At 49.6% G+C, this 20505-nt stretch overlaps 4 protein-coding genes and 1 long non-coding RNA gene across 8 annotated transcripts in view; all 5 read left to right on the forward strand.

Annotated features, from left to right (window-relative positions):
- Nucleotides 1-3028, forward strand: part of syt1a (synaptotagmin Ia) — a 36148-nt gene extending 33120 nt beyond the window's left edge. For both annotated transcript variants that reach the window (XM_037243422.1, XM_037243421.1), the window contains exon 11: nt 65-3028. In XM_037243422.1, the coding sequence (XP_037099317.1) occupies nt 65-271 (207 nt within the window). In that variant the 3' untranslated portion in view covers nt 272-3028. The remainder of the gene's footprint in view (nt 1-64) is intronic.
- A 602-nt stretch (nt 3029-3630) lies between these two features.
- On the forward strand, nt 3631-6077 carry LOC119117252 (NADH-cytochrome b5 reductase 3-like). Its single transcript, XM_037243447.1, has 9 exons — nt 3631-3798; nt 4066-4191; nt 4338-4410; nt 4485-4591; nt 4665-4794; nt 5076-5159; nt 5239-5324; nt 5392-5491; nt 5560-6077. The coding sequence occupies exons 1-9, from the start codon at nt 3778-3780 to the stop codon at nt 5730-5732; spliced, it is 900 nt and encodes a 299-aa protein (XP_037099342.1). The 5' UTR covers nt 3631-3777; the 3' UTR covers nt 5733-6077.
- A 136-nt stretch (nt 6078-6213) lies between these two features.
- On the forward strand, nt 6214-13337 carry LOC119117277 (fibroblast growth factor 6-like). Of its 3 annotated transcripts, XM_037243486.1 has the most exons (5): nt 6214-6681; nt 9345-9973; nt 10214-10847; nt 10910-11013; nt 11307-13337. In XM_037243486.1, the coding sequence occupies exons 3-5, from the start codon at nt 10532-10534 to the stop codon at nt 11481-11483; spliced, it is 597 nt and encodes a 198-aa protein (XP_037099381.1). In that variant the 5' UTR covers nt 6214-6681; nt 9345-9973; nt 10214-10531; the 3' UTR covers nt 11484-13337. The 3 variants fall into 3 exon arrangements, with proteins under 3 accessions (XP_037099381.1, XP_037099380.1, XP_037099382.1); XM_037243485.1 differs by having other exon boundaries at nt 9345-10847; XM_037243487.1 differs by lacking the exon at nt 9345-9973.
- A 178-nt stretch (nt 13338-13515) lies between these two features.
- On the forward strand, nt 13516-16128 carry fgf23 (fibroblast growth factor 23). The gene is made up of 3 exons (XM_037243434.1): nt 13516-14143; nt 14220-14323; nt 15121-16128. The coding sequence occupies exons 1-3, from the start codon at nt 13585-13587 to the stop codon at nt 15568-15570; spliced, it is 1113 nt and encodes a 370-aa protein (XP_037099329.1). The 5' UTR covers nt 13516-13584; the 3' UTR covers nt 15571-16128.
- Nucleotides 16129-17597: 1469 nt separating this feature from the next.
- On the forward strand, nt 17598-19214 carry LOC119117307. The gene is made up of 3 exons (XR_005096473.1): nt 17598-17983; nt 18332-18393; nt 18474-19214. It is a non-coding gene; the product is annotated as an uncharacterized LOC119117307 (long non-coding RNA).
- The last annotated feature ends 1291 nt before the right edge of the window (nt 19215-20505 follow it).

Here is a 20505-nt window from a genome sequence, read left to right on the forward strand (position 1 = left end):
AGTTTGAGCCACCATTTTTGGGTCCCACTAGAATAATAATCCAATTTGAACTCTATGTTTGCAGAAAGTGCAGGTGGTGATCACGGTGCTGGACTACGACAAGATCGGCAAGAACGACGCCATCGGCAAAGTCTTTGTGGGCCTGAACAGCTCGGGCACGGAGCTGCGCCATTGGTCCGACATGCTGGCCAATCCCAGGAGACCCATCGCCCAGTGGCACGTGCTCAAGCCCGAGGAGGAGGTGGACGCGCAGCTCTCCAATAAGAAATAGGCAGGACCGCCCTCATGCCCCCGCCCCCTCCCGCCCATTGGCTCCTCCACGCTCCTGCCTTCTTGTATAGCAGGGGGGGCGGGGCAAAGCGTGACCCTGGGGCCACACGAGGACCGCCAGGTATTTATATCGTTGACCTGATGGCTATTCTATTAGTCAAGTGTTTTATGAAATAGTTGGTCAAAATCGGCAGCCAGTTGCGCTAACCACTAAGCTGTTGCTGCCTAAAATGTTGTTTTTTTGTTTTAACTCAAAAGGTGGCCCCCAGAGCAACCAATTTTGCCCCCCTCCCCTCCCCGTTCAATAGCCAGTCTGTGTAAATACCTCAGTGATATCCACGCCTCCTCTTTGCTTTAGCGCCGCATCCTCGCCATCAGGGTCTCTCTTGTCGCTTGCCCCGCCCCTCCCTCCTGGCCCCGCCCCTCCTTCTTTTAAGCAATATGATGTGCATAGATGACAGCATAGCGCATGACTGACACACGTGTACGAATATGACGTCCGTCCGTCCGTCCATCTGTCCAGGCACTGCACTGTATACTGTAAACGTTATGCAGGCCGCACATTTCCAGTTGACGTGTTTCTATGTTGTTCTATCTGGATGTTTTTAATAAGATGTTCTATTTTAAACGCGTGTACAAGGCGCACATACGTGCGTGCGCAAGCGTGTGTGGGTGACTCGAGTGTGAACCAGAGCCAATATGACGCAACCCAGGATTTACGAAGAATACTTTCTTACTGCATTCCAAGTTAAGATAAGATATGCTATACTTGTGCTAGCAGACGTCCCAAAAAAGTCCACCGACTGCTTTGGTTAATTGAGGGGAGGCTTCGACAAGCACATGATTTCGTATGACTTTTTTCTACTTATTCGTCAGTTTGAGGGTCCTCGCCTTTACTCAACCGAACGATGACTCTTTTCACCTTTTGCGCTACGCCCCCCCGCTTAAGTCGAGCCATCGTGATAAAAGCAACAAGTTGTCGCCGTCGTGTCCTTATCTCTTTACCCTTGTTTTGTATTTCTCGTATTTATGTATATTTTTTTTTCGCCTTGTAGGCCGGCGTCTCTGCTTCAGTTGCAAGCGATAAAAAGCGCCCTCTGGGGACGCCGGTGCATAAACACTGCCATGCGCCGAGAGGCTAAGCTAGCTTGCCGTTCTCTCGCGTCGCACACTTTTGGGAACAAAACCAGTCTTGGCTTTCAGTTGCCTCGGCGCGAATGCCGGTTTTTTTTCACTGCCAGTCGTTGCGACCATTTGCACTCTTGGAGTTTCGGTTGATTCTTGGTTTGCGAGAAGTCATCGTGACAAAACAAGCTAGCCGCTAGCTTCTTTCCGCCACCCTCAGAACGTTAACGCTCTCTCACCTGGTTCTTTACGACAACATTTCCTACGTGGAGGGTCAATTGTTGTCTTTGGAAAAAATCTCACAGCTCACTACCAAACAAAAATTGTGCTCTAATTAGTCAATGTGTATGATGGGTGGGTTTAATTAAACATGAAGCTATTCTTCTGATGTATAAATGGCAACTTCTGCCATCTAGTGGAGACGCATTTAAATGTTCTGCCGGTCATTATATGGCGCTGGCACTGATATATATATATTTGTAGTAATTAAATCATGATTAAGTAAAGGGATCATATCAGCGGTTGGGAATAACCGCTTTCCGACGTTTATATCTTCCAAATCTAGAGGCCGGGGGGCATTTTAAGCTTTTTCTCCAGTGTTCTTGTGTAGTTAGCGGAGCGCCATTTTTGGAGAAGCTGCCCATCACCATCATTCCGCGGGCGTCTGTCGTCGGACGCCCGCTTTGTGTATCACTGTGATGCCGTGCGTGTAGACGTGTAGACTTAGCGCTAATTTGTTGCGTAGTGACGTCGCCAATTTTCCCGCCAAGAGAGTTTGTTGAGCACTGTGCAATACTCTGCGTGCGTGTGTTCATTCCGTCATTCCAAAAAGGCGAAAATCCGAGCGAGGAAGCGGCGACGATGTTCCCCGCTTGGTTTGGTTTTCCTCTGGTGCGCAAGTGTGTGTTTGCACAGTTCAGGGAGTTAAATACCAAACAAGCTCTCCAAATGTGTGTGTATGTGTGTGTACATATTTACATAAAAATGTATATCTATAAGACATATGATAATCTAAATCTTTTATGTGTCGCCATCCTTTTCTATTGGAGGTTACAATGTTGAATGTACAGTATGGACTGTGTTGGTGTTGATTAGATGTACTTTGCACTTTTATTTTGTATAAAAAAACAACCTGTTACCCCAACCTTTTGCGTCATTTTCAAGCTCCGCCCCCACTTAAAGAAGAATAGCAAATGTTAAATCAAAAAAAGGAAATGTGTAAAGTAGAAAAGGGGCAGGAATGTGGCGACAGTGCAGGAAAACAAAAAACTCGACAAAATAAAAGCCATTCAACTGCACCGCCACCGCACCGAGCTCCGCCTCTTGACCATTCCCTGCACCAATCGGAGCAAAGCGGTGTAAAAAGTACGCGAAGATCCTCGTTGCCTTTGCTGTGTTTCAGAAACTGCCTGCTTGACTATTTTGTGTTTTCTCCTCTGTGATCTCGTAAAATTGTTCATTCTTATTTTTGTATTTAATTTATTTTCTTTTTTCTCTTTGTGAGCGTGTGCGTGTGTGTGTGTGTGTGTTGTGATTCACGCTGTGGAGTTTTTGACTGTTGTTCTATAACTTCATAATATACAAATGATCAATCAATAAAAAAAACATTTTATTTCCCTGTTGAGATACAGAAGCTCAACGTGTCCTCTTTGTTGTCGTCGTTTTAGCAAGTCATTGACATTGAAATCGACCAAACGGCACCACACGAATTGTTTGCTGTCCTCTAGCGGTCACAATCAAATCTAGGCAACTCATGGAGCACTACTGCCCTCTGGTGGCAGTATAACAACGTTACAACAACAACCAATGAAGAAGTGACGTTGTACGTATGTCGGCTAGAAAGATTATAGATTGATAATGTCGATTTTCATACTAACGCAAATAAATCACTTTTAATACATGCCATGTGTAGTGAGAAATTTGAGGAGGAATTGCGTTTTCAATGACTCGAAGCGCAACTAATAAGTCACCCGCGCCCTGGAATGCGGAAGTTGTGACGGACGGAAGTGACGTCTGATAAAGTTGCAGGTACTCATGGCAAACTATCCGGCTTGTAACTTCAAAGTGTTTTCTACCCAACTACACGACGCTATCGCAGCCTAATATGACTTCGTAATGTGTTCTGTAATGTAAATGTTATGTTAATACTATTGCAAGCGTGTGAATGGAGTGTTTTTGTAAAAATATAAGTGCTTTTGTCTGGCGCCGTGAGGATTTTATTTTGGAAACACTGAGCGGATCCATTTTTTGAATCGTGGCATTTGACTCGATTGTTTCCAAGCTGCAAGCGTTTGACAGCAAATGCCACAGACAGAGAGGAAGAGAGACAACTGGCCGCAGCACGCTTGCCTTAGTCATTTGTTTTCTCCATCAAAGTAGAAGATGCTGTCCTACATCATTGGGGTGAGTACACTTTAAATAAACAACAAAGTGTTTGTCTGTTTTGGGCTTCGCTGTCTTGCTAGCGTTGAGAGTGTAAATAGTGTTTGGGCAAGATGCCCGGACTCGCCCTCCGGAAAATGTGACTCACTTGACACAGTCGTGGAGCCCGCTTCAGCTGCTAAATGAGCCCGTTAAGCCGAGACAACGCCCCGCTCAGCTCCCTAGCTCAGACAGTCGGCCAATGCTAATGTCATTGCTAATGCTAAGTCCAATGCTGGTTCGTGTCAGGTTATTCGGAGCGGCTTTGATGGCCTGGTCAACCTGCTCTTCAGGCTTCTGTTCCGTCGGAGGAGGCCCGCCATTACCCTGGAGGACCCCAGCGTTAAGTATGCGCTGCGGCTTATTGATAAGCAGGTGAGGCGTTCACCGGCACACCCTCTTCCACGAGGGAGGTGTGTCAGTCAAAGTTTTGGTGACTTGATGTTGAGGATATTTTCAACATATGATTTAAAGCTTGATGTTTTTGTCACCTGCCATTGTGTCTTTGCATTCGGATCCAGATCGTGAGTCACGACACACGGAAGTTCCGCTTCGCTCTGCCGTCCGGCGAACACATCCTGGGTCTCCCTGTGGGTCAGTATGACATCAGCAGGTTCTGAATCCTCTTTTTAAACTCATCATTCCAAACGTGGCAATGTCATCTCCAGGACAGCACATCTATTTGTCGGCCAAAATCGACGGCAAGCTGGTGGTTCGCCCGTACACGCCCACGTCCAGCGATGACGACAAAGGTTATGTGGACCTGGTCATCAAGGTGATGACGCAGATTTGAATTTGTCTCGGTTCCTCATTATCGGATTCTTGATGTCATTGTCCGTCTTGTGCAGGTTTACTTCAAAAACGTCCATCCCAAATTCCCAGAAGGTGGCAAGATGAGTCAGTACCTGGAGAGTCTGCGCATCGACGACACCATCGACTTCAGAGGACCCAGCGGGCTTCTCGTCTACAAGGGCAAAGGTGACGGACCCAGCACCACCTTAGCACGTCCAGCGCATGATGAAGCACATGATGTTTTTGAAATCGTATATATTGACAAGAAGCTGAGACCAAGCGTGTCCCAAGTTCAATACCTTGGCGCCCTCTTGTGGCCATTCTGATATTGGCTATATTTTGGACTTCAATTCTCAGTTGCAAAAAGTGCTACTGAACATTTCTAACGGTGACATGGACTTTTCAATACGATAATGAAAATGTTGACATTAATGCTAATAATGACAATGGCACATTTTCCTGTGCAGGTGTTTTTGCCATTCAGGATGACAAAAAGGCTCCCGCCGTGACCAAGACAGCCAAACATGTGGGCATGATTGCGGGCGGGACGGGTAAATGTCCAACTTTGATCACAAGTTGACCACGTCGGAGGCATCCCGTGGTGATCTTTGAATCTTGCGGATATGTCAGGAATCACGCCCATGCTGCAGCTCATCACGGCCATCATGAAGGACCCGCAGGACCGGACGGTGTGCCACCTGCTCTTCGCCAACCAGGTCGGTCGCCCCCACCCCACCACCTCGCTCGCTGCCGCCCCTCATCTTCATCTTTGCCTTCCGCCAGACGGAGAAGGATATCCTGCTGAGGCCCGAGTTGGAGGAGATTCAAGTCAACAACCCCGAGCGCTTCAAGCTGTGGTTCACCGTGGACAGAGCGCCAGCCAGTACGTTCGCCTTCACACGCACATACGCACAGCCGTGACGTGATCTCATCTTTCTGTGCGCACGTCAGACTGGGAGTTCAGCGAGGGCTTCATCAGCGAGGCCATGGTGCAGGACCACCTTCCCCCGCCCTCGGCAGACACCCTGGTGCTAATGTGCGGCCCGCCGCCCATGATCCAGTTTGCCTGCAACCCCAATTTGGACAAGGTGGGCCATGCCGCTGAGCACAGGTTCACCTTCTAGACGCTCAGGTGTGACCCGGCCATCTTGTCCGTGCTACATGTTGTTGTATTTATATCATGTCACGCAGCTTGAGCGCTCACCCCAATAATGGTGCCTTAGGTATTTTTGGTATTATGCAGACTGATGATGTGTTATGCTGCTTGTCATGTCATCTTCCACTTTTCTGCCACTTGGATGTTCTCTTCATAATCAATACTTCAACCAACGTGTTGATTGATCAGGCACTTTAACGGAGGCCCCGAAAAGATAAGACATGATGACAAGTTTTGTCCATTTGTTTATTGCAAAAAAAGTGGAAATGTAGGCAGATCATGTTTGATAAAAAAACGTCTTGTCACAGAAGAACTTTTGCTGCCAGCATCTTCTTTCCTACTCTGTATATGCCACTTGTTTGCGTGCGTGGTCACGTGATGTACCGGCTCGTCGTTCCGGAAATGACGTCAAACACCGGTCGGGGCGGAAAAAAAAGACCCGTATGACGTAGGACTTGCTGCATACGTCATTTGGATTTTCAATGGCTCGCACACCTCGGCAAAAGATCGTCTAAAACTTCGACAATGAGTTTTTACGCGGAGCCGTTTGAAAGTCATAGCATTAGGTCACTTTTGACGTAGAGTTTTGGCGTGCTTACAACCGGCAAACAAAAGCTAAAAAGTTTAGCAACTAACGCGTTCGACGGCCTTAATTTTCACCCAAACTCATTTATTTGACGTACGTGCTGATAAAATGTATTTAGAACTGCAAAGCAGGCAGCGCGTGTAAATATTACTGTGAAATGATTTCGTAATTTTCGCAACAAACGTGCGTCGCTGCCCGTGTCACTCGAGCAGACAGTTGCACCACACCTCCAGAAGGTGGCAGCAGCTCTCCGAAGGCGTCACAGAGAGGATACCCGGCCGTCAACGTCACGCCCCCGCCGCCACCGCCACCGCCCACACTCGTGGTGCAAGTAAGTACTTTGTCATTTTCTCCGTTTGGTGCGAGTGGGTGGCTGGTTTGTCGTCTGAGGTTTGTCGCAATACTGCGCGCGGGGCGGGGCGGACCCGGAGCAGACGCTCCCTGGTGGGATGTACGCGACGGTCCGTGCTGTCTTTTGGTCCAGACACGCAACCAAATGCCCTGTGGTCGTGCATTCCAAAACTCCTCCAGAGCTTCCGACAGACAGCCTGGACCAAAATATCTGATCGTGCCGTGCCGTCACAACATCACACGGAAGAGATTATGTTTACAATGTCACAACATGCTCACAGTTGCGTCTTGGCTTCAGAACCCTTCAGTTCAATCAATCAATCCAATGTATCAAATAAATGTAAAATACCTGCTGCAAAATGTTTATTTAATGCATTTGTAGCAGTTTGAAATATGTCCGAGCAAAAAAGATGGCCTTGGCAGCGGCAAGGTCATCAGCGGCGTCCGTTTGAGTTTGTTGCTTGGAAGTGGTCAGGATGCTGGTGCCCCGTCCCACCCCCTTCCTCGGACCACTTACATGTGAATGCCATCATTATGTTGTGTGGCGGCGAAGGGGGCGCTCGCCTTCCAGGGCTTCTGCCCTTGTATGGTCGTTCCGCTGTTGTTATTTACATCCGCCGCTTTACGTGGTCATCGTCTGTCTGTGGAAAGTATTTTGAGTTTCTTCCTTTGGTCCTTTACGAGCGGCACGCAGCTGCCCGCGCCGATCCTTGACTGTCCCGGAGATCCGGCGCGCCTTAGACGGCCGCCACCCCCGGCTTGACCTTCGATAGTCCCGTTTGAGTCGGTGGCGACCGCGCCGGTGCTGGCGCTGAGACTGGGCAGACGCATCTGTCAATCAGTGGCTTCCGGAGTTTGTTTTCCGAGGTCTGGTCTTTCCCGCCAGGCTGATTGCTTGGACTCGTGCGAGCACACATTTGGGATGAAAAGTGGTTGAAAACGAAAAAAAAAAGTCTGCGTGGCATTAGTTGACTAGAGTGGAGTTGAATTTTTAGTCAGGGGCAGCGTTTCGAGCTGACAAGATCCGGTCGCCCCCCCTGAATGGCCAAGCGTTATCGATGGTCAGCGAAGGGATAGTTTTGTGCCGAACGTGCGTGGCCAGTGCTGCATTGCAGTCCAAAAAGACCTTCAGGTGTGTGCCGGGGTGTCTCGATGCCTCGGGCTTACCAGATGGGGGCAGTGGAGGGGTCCGGCGCATGTTTGTGGCTCTCCAAAGCGGGCCATGTGCCCAAACTTTTGATTAACTCTCGGTCGGGTCGGTTGCGGAGGCCGTGACAGAAATAAACGGTTTGCTCTTTGTTGTGCTGGCTGAGTGACAGGTCATCTCTTTGGCCTCCCTCGGCGTCTCTCCATTCCCCCTTGGCCTTGATCCGCCGCCGATGGGCCGCGTTCTCTTCATCCTATGGGGTGAGAATGCCACGAGCGGCGGGGCAAACACGCCAGCCGGATTCCTCGCATTCTCCCGAGCTGGCTTGGTGTCGGGTTCTGAATTGGCTGATGGCTCAGCACCTGACACCTTGTGTGATCTGTGCCGCTTCCCACCGCTGTCCCGCAAATCATGGACTTTAGCCTCTGAGCATTAGGCGGTCCACTTAGGTCTGGTCCAGTTTGACTAGCGCATGAGCGAGAGAGAGAGAAAATGCTTTGTCAGCATTTCGTGGCGCTGCTACTAAATGTTGAACAGAGTTGAGGAAGTCTATTAGGACAAAAGTAGTGCCCTTGCGCCATAGTGTACCGTCTTGTTGCCAATGAACCATGTCAAGGTTAGCTGCGGAGTTTCACTTCAATCAAAGGAGTGCTTTGGCGCCTTCTTTGGAATCACAGCTGTGTCCCTTCCTTAAACGGCGTGCTTAGGGTGATCTGGCGATGACGTCAGTTTAAGAGTCATCAAGGTAGTCGTAGTGGTGCTGGTGTTGCATTCAAGGACACCAAAGTGCTGCATCATAGGCAGGCAGCAAAAGTCACCTCCACCTTGCTGAGTCAGCCGCTGCTTCCTCATTTGGCAAGGATGGATGTGTCCTTGCGCCGCTATCGTTACCGGGAAAGACCCGCAACCTCGGTCTACGCATCTTTAAAAAAGACAATCTCCTGTGGCGAGTTTATTTATTTATTTATTTATTTATAAGTGGCAGAGCAGTTTTGTTTCCCCAGCTGCTGAATTAAACATCAGCTGACTCAGCAGGAACTCCAAGCCAGGCTGCATTTGAAATTCCTGTCGTGTCCAATTATTTATTTGGGATTGATTGATCGATCACCGCATTGCTGCAAAGCGGGTGTTAAAAAAAAAGTCATCCTGTACATTTAATAAAAGAAGACAAATGTAACAGCAATTAAATGGAGCAAATTGTTATTGGCCAAAGTCATTGACAAAATGGTGTCGTGCCCGCCGTTTTAATTGTGATTGTCTGTCTGTCCGTGTCAATGCTCGTGATGTCATTGCAGCTGCTGCGCTGAGATCTCCTGTCAAAGCCCGACTTAATCAGGCGCTCATTGCACGGGCTCCACTTACTTGCACGTCCACAATGCGCTTTGATTGGCTGCGCAAAATGGAGGCGAGAATTGCTAGCGACACAGCTGACCCCGTCTGTCCGTCAAAGTGCTTCACTTAATCGTGACCCGTCTCCATTTTTGCGTGTCTTTCAGATGACAACGCGCAGCTCGGCAGCCGCATCGACCAGGCGCTCCAAAAAAGCGTCCACTCGGCTTCTCTTTTGCTGAATCGGGCCTTTGGTGGCCTTTGGTGGCCTTTGGTAGCGCTGGCGATGCGCAAAATGATGGAGACGAACAGAAAGCGTCGATGTGGTTGCTATGGCCACGGAACAAACGATGACCCGCCGGGACTATCCCTCACGGGACGGAGCCGTGCGCGTCTCACGTTACTTGCGCTCTGCTGGCGATACGTCACAAGTGGAGCCTTGCCATGCCAAATATTTGCCACAAACTTCCGGTCTAAATCAAGCACTCGTGCAGGCGCACAGGACCCCCCCCCCCCCCCCCGTCCCCAATTTGGTGTGCAGAGATTCTATCTGTGCCGGTGTCCCGTGTCACAGGAAGACGAGTGTGTGGAGTGGAGGTGCACGCCAATGCAAAAGCCTTCACTCTTCCAGCCTCGCTGCAGGTCCCAAACGTTTCCATTTGATTGGCTGGCCACCAAAGGTAAACAAATGGAATATATGGGTGAGAATCGGCCCAAAGCACGCGGCGGGTCCCTTAAGGCAGGAATAAGTTCGTAATGGAGTGGCGGCGCAGTGATTCTTGCAGGTTGAGCACAGGTGCGTTTTATTTTGAAAGTCATACGAGGAAACTGTCCATGTGTGTGCTTGCTTGCAGGCTCGGGCTGTGAAGGTGCAGGCAGCGCCCCCATCGTGCTCATTTCAAGTGTCTCTCTGGGACTCTTGGACACCCCCCCCCTTCCCCCACCTCCGCATCCCCCACTCCTCTGTCTCTCTCTCTCGCTCTCTCCATTTATCTGTCCCTTCTTGTCCTCGTGCCATCTCTCACTCGTGACTCAGTGTTTGGGGCGGAGTGGGGGTCTGCAGCAGTGATGTCACGCCGCTGAGAGATTAGAGCGTCGGGGCCAAGGTGAGTACACCGCGGAGTCCCTCCACTGGCCGGCCTTGCCCGCGGACGAGGCGGCGAAAGATGCTCATCGCCGGCGCTGCCACTCCAAGCTCGGACGCGCTCCCTCCCTCCCGCCGCTCGGATCCCGGGCCATGGCGCCTTGAGTCGCCTCCCCCACCACGCCAAAAGCCTGGGCCATGCCGCAGGACAGGAAGTAGGACGAGCTGCGTTTCTAGGGCAGGTGTCCTCCGTGCGCCCCCTGCAGCTTCATGGCGGCTGCGCAAAGGCGCCTCCGCCGCAGCGTGACGCTGCTGGCCGCGCTGGTACTCTGGACTTGCGCGTGGGGGGCGGTGGCCCCGAGCAGCGGCGGGGCCAACGGCACTGAGGTGGAGCGGCGCTGGGAGATGCTTTTTGCGCGTTCCTACCTGGGCCTCGCCGGCGGGCGGGCGCAGCCCAGCTGGCAGAATGACTACCTGCGCGGCATCAAGCGGGTGCGCCGTCTCTACTGCAACGTGGGCATCGGCTTCCACCTGCAGGTGCTCCCGGACGGACGCATCGCCGGCTCGCACCTCGAGGACCCGCACAGTGAGTGAAGCGTCACCGGCGCGGCGCTGAAAGGTGCTCACGCTAACGCTGAGCTTCTTCAGGTCTTCTCGAGATCTCCAGCGTGGAGCGAGGAGTGGTCAGCCTGTTCGGCGTCAAGAGTGAGATGTTTGTGGCCATGAGCCGCAGGGGGAGGCTCTACGCTGCGGTAAGTGTGTGTGTGCGTGCGTGTGTGTGGCACTTGTGAGAAAGCACGTGTGCGTGTGTCCCCTGCACCAAAATGGTTCAAATGAATGAGTCCAAAATGGCCACTTTACCATCGTTGCTGTGTTCTTAATATTGTGGCACGCTGAAGCATCATTTGGCCAGGTATTCCCACATCTTAACGCTGACCTACACATTCGAACTTTTGGTGCTTGTTCAAGATTCTGACTTTTATTCTCAGCTCCCAAAGTATTTGGACATCACGTCACGCCAATTTCCTTCTTGTGCATGTCGTAGAGGCTCTTTGGCGACGAGTGCAAGTTCAGGGAGACGCTGCTGGCCAACAACTACAACGCCTACGAGTCTTTTGTTTACAAGGGCTTCTACGTGGCCCTGAACCGGCAGGGGCGGCCGCGCCGAGGCGACAGGGCCACCACCTCCGCCACCGGCACCCACTTCCTCCCTCGGTTGTGACCGATGCTGCTGGCGTTTGCACATGCAGATATTTCCCCCCCCCCCCCTCCCAGGTAACGCCAATGAACTTTGCAAATGTGAGTCTGTTAGTGTATCAAAGTATATTTGGAGAGCTGTCTTTCTATATGCGCTGCTTTCGGGGCCTTTGCAACTCTCACTCGGTGCTTGCTGCGCAACACTATATGGACACGCCTCTTGATCATTCTGTCCGACTTTGGTGACAGAGCACAAAACCTGACAGCATGCTTCGATGAATTAGCTTTGGGCACAGGACACACATCTGCAATTCTTCCAAAAGTCACAAAGTGGTGCCTTGAGATATGACTTTGCTTAATCTTTACAACCAATCATGAGAATTACAAATAGTGTATTTAGAATGAGCTGTAAATGCGCTTTGCTAAATGCTGTTAGTGACAATGCAAAAAGCCAAAGATGGGTGACGCAATAATGGAACTTTTCCCACAAAATGTGACGATTGTAGCTTACTGAGAATCTGTGACAGTCTGTGTCATTGCTACTGCCCCCTGGTGGCCAAGGTACACACATCAGAAGACACAGCCCAATGTCCATAAACTGGCAAAAAGCATACTTGTTATTGATGATTTGTATTTATTAATAGTTCAACATTGTATATAATAATATGATTTAGTGCACGTTTTGATCAAGTACAATATCATAGCATGCTTGAAGAGTGTTTTACATTGCAAGCGTGGTCTTGGAACAAATTCAACTTGTATCTCAAGGCACCGCGTGCAGTCCATATAGTGTATGTCGCTGAGACTGAAGAAGAGTGATTCAGCTTAAAATTCAAAGCAGCAAGTTCTGGATGAAGGATGCACGGAACAAATTTGCGTGTGCGTGCGTGACAGAATTTAAATGCACTACTTTTGCTGTACGATTTAAAAAGGTGCCTTGGTGCTCCCACTCGAGGCCCCCCCCCCCCCCTTCAACTTGCATGTAAAGAGACACCGGGGTGAGGCAAAAAATAGGAATGACGATCTGCTGCGGGCCTCAAGGAAGGGAGGGAGGGAGGGGTGGGGGTCCGTCTTTCTGATGTAATTAGCCCAGGCGGCCGCTCCGCCAACGCGGAATGACGACCGGAGGTTGTGGGACCTCCAAAGTCCAACACAATCTTTGATGCTAGTTATCCCCAAAGAGACACAATGCAATTGGAAAATGTGGCCTCCATGTTTGTGTTGGTGTGGTTCCTTGGCCTTCCCCCCAATATGTGCAGTAGCAGCCAGCAGTAAAAGACAATGCGAAAACAAATGCTCGTGTTGTCAACCCCCCCTCCCGGCTTTGCCCTTCGCTCAATTCTATCTGCAACAAACTTGTCCTTAGCCAAGCGCCATTGCCCTTCTATTTATTCCCTTCCTGTTTGGGCGGCAAGCTACTTGGGTGTCAGTTTATTGCACACCCTGCTGTTTGCCCCTGAATGACTTATGCCTCAAATTCCACATGCTCAACGTATAGGGTGAAAAGCATTTGTCCAACCTGTCTAATGAGAGCACCTCTTTTGACCTCTAGCTCTCCCCCCCCCCAGCCCTTCTATCTCTAACTTATTGACTGCATAATCGGAAAAAAAGAACCTGTCCTCAATAAAAGCATCTTGATCTAAAAGAGCGAAGTTTGCCAATCCAAATTCTTCCTCATCAGCTGAATGTCGACTGTCATGTTTGCATGAGCGCCTTCACCTGCTGCCTTAGTTTGAGTGTGGCTAAAAAGAAGGACAGAAAAGAAAAAAGATTGACTGCTGCGAAAGCAAAGAGAGTTGGAGTCTTTATTTTTGTATGTATGTGCTGTGCACAGCAGTCCACTGTATTCCTCAGATAATAAAAACTTTGGAAGAACTCACTGCTGCTCCCAGTGTCCAATCACGTGAGTCCCATTTATGCCTCGTTCCAATGCACGCTCAGTTCAGTTTTTGGAAAGCAATATGAAGGTTCAAAGCACGAAATTTAACTTTTCCCAACTGTAATTCTTGTTTACAAGAATTTTTGGTTGCACACCAAAACGAGTTGTCCTCCCCTTTGGAGGAGTTCAGTTTAGGAATGGCGCCATCTGCTGGCTAAACAGTGCAAGTGTTGGTCAGGTGCGTCAAATGACAGCAAAGCATAGTTCAAATCGCAGCATTTATTTGTTTATTTGGCCACCGGAACACATTTCCTGCATGCGTGAGGTGGGCAGGGAAGAGTCCATAAGAGACTTTAAAAAAAAAAAAAAAAAAAAAGTGCGGTGGCCCGGGCCGCGGGGTCGAAACACGCCCAGGTGGAAGTGGCCCTTCCGCCGCAGCAAAGCCGCACAGCATCTGCGTTGGTGGACGGATGCGAGCAAGGGTGGTTCGGGGTCCTTAAATAGGACCCGTCTGGCAGCCCAGTTCCAGAATGCTGCTCGCACCAGTGTAATGGCAGCTCTCCGCTTCGGGATGGAGGAGGCCACGGCCACACGGCGTCGCCGAGCAGGCGCGGCGGCCTGCATGCTTGCGCTCACCCTCCTGCAGGGCGGCTCCGTGGCGTCCAACACGTCGCCCTTGGCGGGCTCCAATTGGGGCAACCCGCGGAGGTTGGTGCACCTGCAGACTTCCACGGAGCTCAGCAACTTCTACCTGGAGATCAAGCTGGACGGCACTGTGCGGAGAAGCACCAGCAGGAATCCGTATAGTAAGTGCCATGCGTGTGTCGCGCATGCTTGTTTGGTTGTCTCGCGGTGGTGTTGATGTGGACTTGGCGCACGCAGGCGTCATCATGCTGAAGGCGGACACCAGGGAGCGCGTCGCCATCCTCGGCGTGAAAAGCAGTCGCTACCTGTGTTTGGACCTTAACGGAACCCCGTTCACCTCGGTGAGTCACCTCTTTTCCTCGCCATCCTCAATGCGCAAGTTGTCACACGCAAATCTTCCTTTAGAGACAACCACAAATGCAGGAACTTGTTGATGAATAAAGTTCAATAGAAGACAGTGTTAAGAAGAGGAAGAAGAAGAAGAAAAAGACGAAACACGTTAAAAAACAAAAAAAAAAAAACGAGGTAAAATAGCAAATACGTAGTTCTGCCTTTCAGGCGAGTTTTGCCTCCGTTGTTCACTACTCTTATTTTGAAAAGGACGCTTAATTCTGGCGGAAGTGATGTAAGCAGGAAGTGCGTGTGATTCGTTTGGTTAGCGTGTGGGAGGGAGTTTCGAAGTTCAGGAAGAAGACGCCAGAGACTTGTTTACATGCTCGTTGTGAACAAACTTGCGAGAAACTCCGGCTGAGGCACCGCGCGATATGTTCCAGGTCATATTTTCTTCTTTGCATGTCAAGTAGACCTCATAGTGCTAAGAATAGAGAGAATTAGCAGCTAATTTAATGTGTGTATCGTTGACAAAGTGGAACTACACGGCCGACATGAATGTAGTCTTTTTTAGTCCATTCATTCGGTTCATGGTGGGAATATTGAAGCTACAAAACGACCGAAGAACGTCTAGGCTCTTGAATTCAGAGTTTAGCTCGCTGTCTCGCTAGCTTGGAGTAAGCTAACAGCCGTCTTAGCGAGGACAGTGTGCAAGTCGAAGGGGGTGGGGTGGGGGCTGAGGGTAACCACTAAGCTTTAGGTTCGAATTTCCAATGAGTGTTGCTAATTGTGTGATAATGCCTTGCAGGCCGTGTGTCTGCGTGACGACTGCGTGTTTGAGCACCGGCTCCTGGAGAACAACCGTGACGTCTTCTACTCTGTCCGCACCGGCATCCTGCTCAACCTGGAGGGCTCCCGACAGGTGTTTGTCGCTGGCCACAACCTGCCGCCCACTGCGCTCTTCCTGCCCAAGAGTAGCTCGGTGCCCCTGGAGCGCCTCCTGCTGCAGCGGGAGAGGCGCAACCGACCGCTGGGAGAGCGCCCCTCCTCATCCCCCCCACTCGCCCCTGCCGCTGCGGAGAGCTCCGACTCCCGGGCCGTTCCGGAGGACGACGCGGACCTTGAGCTGCTGGAACTTGGCGACGACGGTACTAATGCGTCCCGGGAGATGCTGGGAGAGCTGCCGGCACATGACCCGTGGAGTGTGCATTCCTCTGGCCTTTCCAGCCCACGTGGTGGAGGTGGCACCCTGGGGTGACCCATTACCATCATGAATGAGTAACAGCCTTTATTGTTTGCTTTGATTTGAAATAGTTTCCATTTTGGACAAATGTGAGCTGAACGTTGGACATGTTGCTTCCTGCACGCTTTTATGAATGGGTTTGTTAGGGTTTTGTTGTTCCTGTTTGAGTGATTGATTTGGGATTAGCACTTTTACATCCCAAAGGTTTTTGTGGTTCTCACAGCTATGAGCTTTGTTCCCAAAAGCTTCAGTGATGAACTTTGTTTGTGACATTTGGTTGAGTCCGAAATGTTTCACTCCACTGTTTATGAAATGAAAAAAAGCCTTACCTTATGGTGTTGTTTTGACAAACCTTACTATACATGTTTTATCTGTAACTGTTGAAGTCTACATGTAATTGTATGTATGAGCTTTTGTAGCTCGCGTTAACTTATTTGTATGTGATCTTTTTTCCTTTCCTTATGTGTATGTAATTAGTTGCGGTATATTGTTAATATGAAGTAGTAAGACTTTGTGTTTGACTTTTGGATGTGATGTGTATATTTTGTAAAATAAAGTTTCTTTCATTATACACCAAGGAAAGCTAAGCTGACAATAGTCCTCCCAAAAAGAAATGAAGTACTTCGATTGGCCACAAGACGGCAGCATTTCATCAGTGTCGCTACCACGCCAAAAGAAAAGCAATCAAATGAATATTGGCGGTGTACCTAATGGAGTGTCTGTCTGAGTCCCTCGTTAAGCGCACCTGCGTGAAACGTTTTAGCGTCTGCAGAACGTGAAAGGAGCTAAAAGTTTTCACGCAGGTGCGCTTAACGAGGGTCACTTGGAAAACATGTTGGAACGCGGCCCCTCGAGGACTGGAGGTCCACACCCCTGGTTGAAGTGAAAAGTGCCCCACCCGCCCTCACCCCCACTTTCTGTGACGTCACACGGAGACTCCATTAGGTACAGCGCCATTTTCAAGTGTACCTAATAACAGGCCACTTTATTAGGGAAATATCATGGTCAAAGGTCACAGGTGTCAAGCTCTAGTCCTCGGGGCCGCGTTCCAACATGTTTTCCAAGTGACCCTCGTTAAGCGCACCCGCGTGAAAAGTTTTGGTCACTGGCTTTTGGCGTCTCCTCGGAATTTGGGAACCAGCGGAGCGATGTAGTTCCCCACGAAAGCTTGAACACTCGGACGAGCGTAGGACAGACAGTGGGTGAAGCCTTTTTTGGGGGAAGCTGGGTCGAACTGGACCGGATGCAGCTGTGCTTTCTGTTGCGGGAGAGTCCGATGGAGGTTTAGCTTTCGGGTGACTGAGGTCTCCTGATGGAGGTGTGGCAGCAAGTGCATCAATGCTCTTGGACGCTGCAGCTGGAGATGAAACTAGGATACGGTCGTGCTTGCGTTCGTTCCTCTTCCTCCCCTTGACTACTCATGCCAAAGTAACTGTTGCTGTGCTGGTCTAAAGTCTCGTAGGTCTCATCCAAGTTAGTTGTCTTGGAGTTCTTGAAGGGCTTTTCTGCAGCTTGCTCTTTGTTCTCATCTTGTGCACCATCTGCATCTTCTAGGGTGGCTTTGGTAGGCAGCGAGCCATCCATCCGGCTGAGTCGATGAGACCTTCTGGGCTTTTTCACCAGAAGCTTTTCAGCATGGTCGCTATCCACCACAGGGTTGCCCGGCTTGAAACGGGAGAACTTGGAGATGATGTCCGTGCTTCCTACTGCCTTGGAGACGCTGTCTAGAGCGATCCTGATCCGCGACGTGCGTCCTCTGGCTCCCTGGGAAACAAAAGCGGAGAGAACACGGGTTCCTTCCCATCCCGGCAAAATGACAGCGAGTTGCTGTTGCAATACACGAGACACCAATAGGGGGCTCTGTCACATTTCTAAAGCTCTTTGTAGTCATGGAAACAGACGAAGCAAAAGAAAGCCATCCGCACTCAAACCTCTGACAAAATGGATGATCGTCCACGATCTCGACTTCATTTACCGGTGGAGTTAAGCGGACTTGTCAAAATGCTGCGGGAGAAAGAACGGGACCCATACGAAGACCACATCAAGTTTTGCAAGAACAATTCATTTTGGGATGAACTATCGATACAAATATTTTCATTTGATTGAGGGCAATGGCGTTAACCACTCGACCAGAGCCTGCTCGGAAACGAAAGGAGATTTGGTCATATTGATAGGGTATCCATCCAAACATGTTTGGTGTTTAAAGTTTCAACGTATAGAGTCCGAAGCAACCCTTTCCACGACAGGTGGTGACCACCTGGTGGCGCCAGTGTGCCAAACGCCGTTAGACGATCAGGAGAAGAAGATTTGAATTGACGGATGTGACGTCAGGTCTTTAGGTGAATTGAAGACAGGTGTGCTCAAGGGGAGTTATTAAATGCAGGTGGCACCGAGCGCGTGGCGGCGGCGGCGGCGGGCGCTTTCTCAGGTAAGCTAGCATGCTGGCAAATGTTTGTCGTCTCCTGCCGTTTTTCACGACGGACGCCATGTTTGTTGCAGGATTTTCGCGCTCGAGGGGAGCTCTCGAATGCAGGTGCCACCGAGTGCGTGGCATTTTCTCAGGTAAGGGAGCAAATGTTGGTCGTTTCTTGCATTCTCTCACGACGGACGCCATGTTGGTTTGTTGCAGGATTCTTACATGGCGACTTTAGGCGTTGACGTGAACTGGAGGCCGGCCGCAAGGAGAGTTTTCAAATAGGCCCCAAAATGTGCGGTTTGTTGCCTTTTCCCACAAGCCTTTTTTTATTTTGTTTGTTTGTTTGTTTGTTTGTTGCAGGATTGTCGTACACTCGTGACTCGGCAACGAACGTCACGTCCACCGCGACGGTGGGCCTGGAGGTAAATTGTCGGCCGCAGGCAATTTAGCTGGCGAGCAAATGTTTGCCGTTTCTTACGATGCCATTTATTATTTCTTGCAGGATTTTCGCTGTCTATGGAGTGTTTGAGGTTTGGGCACGGCACGCCACAATCGACTTTGCGTCGCGTCGTTGCGCGTTTTGGTCGTTTTGCCGCTACGGTATTTCAAATGTCTTTCGCCTTTTTTAAAAAATTTTTTTAATGCTGGCCAGCATTTTTTATTCGTTTGTTTGTCGAAGGTTCGTAAATGACGCCGCCGATAAGCGCGTGTTTGTCTGACTAGAGGAAATGTTAGTTTGACTCTAGTCAATTAAACCATTCTTTATTTAATATTGTGCGTGTGCCATTTACGTGTTATGCAAACTGATGAATGTGACGAATTAGTTACGTCATGTCCAAATGAGACCAAATCTATTCAAAGATGGCGCCCGCCCGCCCTCGTTCCGTTACGCAACAAACATTTGCGCGGGTTATCTTCTCCCGTTTTGGACGCCGCTAACCTGGATCATCTGTCCAATGTGAGGTGAGTTGATGATGATAAAATTAAAATATGAATTATAATCCTGATAAATGATCATAATTTACTACAATATAATGATTATATATTTTTTAACTGTAAAACTCTACTTAGTATGTATAAAATGAAAATATTAATTATAATTCTGATAAATTATCATAACTTACTACAATATAATATATATTTTTCCAAATGTAAAACTCTACTTAGTATGTATAATTGTTGCAAAAATATCATGCCATTGGCACTCTACTCAATGTCTATTTTTGTTGCAATCATTTTTTTCTTTTGTAGCACTAAAAAAGGCCGCCCAGCCAGCATCCTTCTCTACAAAGCAAGCAGGAGGCTCTTGAGCCATTTCAGTGATGTTGACACTGAGGAAGAGTAGTCCTAAATCAGGTGAAAACCTGTTTTTGTAAACTTTCAGCTTCCCAACACACAATGGTTGTCGTGTTTTAGCTTCCCAACACCCAATTAATGGCTGTGTGTTTTTGCAGGCTGCAAGAGGAGCCGAATGGGATGAGGAAAACTATCATTCCATATCCAAAGGAGCAATGGCCATATCCAAAGGAGCAATGGCCATATCCAAAGGAGCAATGGCCTATCCAAAGGAGCAATGGCCATATCCAAAGGAGCAATGGCCATATCCAAAGGAGCAATGCCATATCCAAAGGAGCAATGCCATATCCAAAGGAGCAATGCCATATCCAAAGGAGCAATGCCATATCCAAAGGAGCAATGCCATATCCAAAGGAGCAATGGCCTAGGCAGAGGAGCAATGGCCTATGCAAAGGAGCAATGCCATATCAAGTCAAGAATCTCAAGCAGCGCGCTGCAAGAGTCGACGTGTGCGGATCATGTGCCCAGGAGGGGGCAGTGTGGTTGCCTTTGGTTATGGGTGCACGACGGAAAGGTTGCAGGTGTGGACAGAGTTTGGGGCTCTGATGGTTGGTCTTGCTTAAGAGGTGTGCTGTGGTTGCGGCTTGTCTGGATCAGCGTTGTCTTGCGCTTGGTTGCCATTGACGGCTCACTTGGGGGAGGACGTGGTTACGTGGATGGACACAAAACGAAACTCTGCCATATGACTTGTACCATTTTGTGTCTTTTTCTAACCTGCCACTGTCGTACTTGCTGCGTTCTTTGTTCTCCCCCCTCGGTGTAGGGCGGCGTTGGAGCGAGCCCATCCCGAATGTCCAGTTTTGCAATTTGACTTGACCTTTTGTCTTTTTCTAACCTACCACTGTTGCACTTCATCTAACCTACCACCACTGTGGTACTTGCGTTCTTTGTTCTTCCCTAGGTGTTGGAGCGAGACAGTCACATTTTGTGTCTTTTTCTAACCTACCACTGTCGTGCTTGATCTAAGCCTAACGATCCACTGCGCGTCCTTTGTTCTCTAGGTGTAGGGGGCGGGCGGTGTTGGGGCGAGCCGGTCCACAAGGAAGACATAATGATGCGAGCAGCGCCCAACTCATTGCATGTTCTGCCTTTTGCAGGCCGGACGCAAAATGGGGGGCGCACGGCCCGATCCGACCCGGCGACGGTCACCAAGAGTAGCTAGCCGCAGTGATCAAGTA

Source organism: Syngnathus acus, chromosome 23 (genome assembly GCF_901709675.1).
Source record: "Syngnathus acus chromosome 23, fSynAcu1.2, whole genome shotgun sequence".
Taxonomy (NCBI): domain Eukaryota; kingdom Metazoa; phylum Chordata; class Actinopteri; order Syngnathiformes; family Syngnathidae; genus Syngnathus; species Syngnathus acus.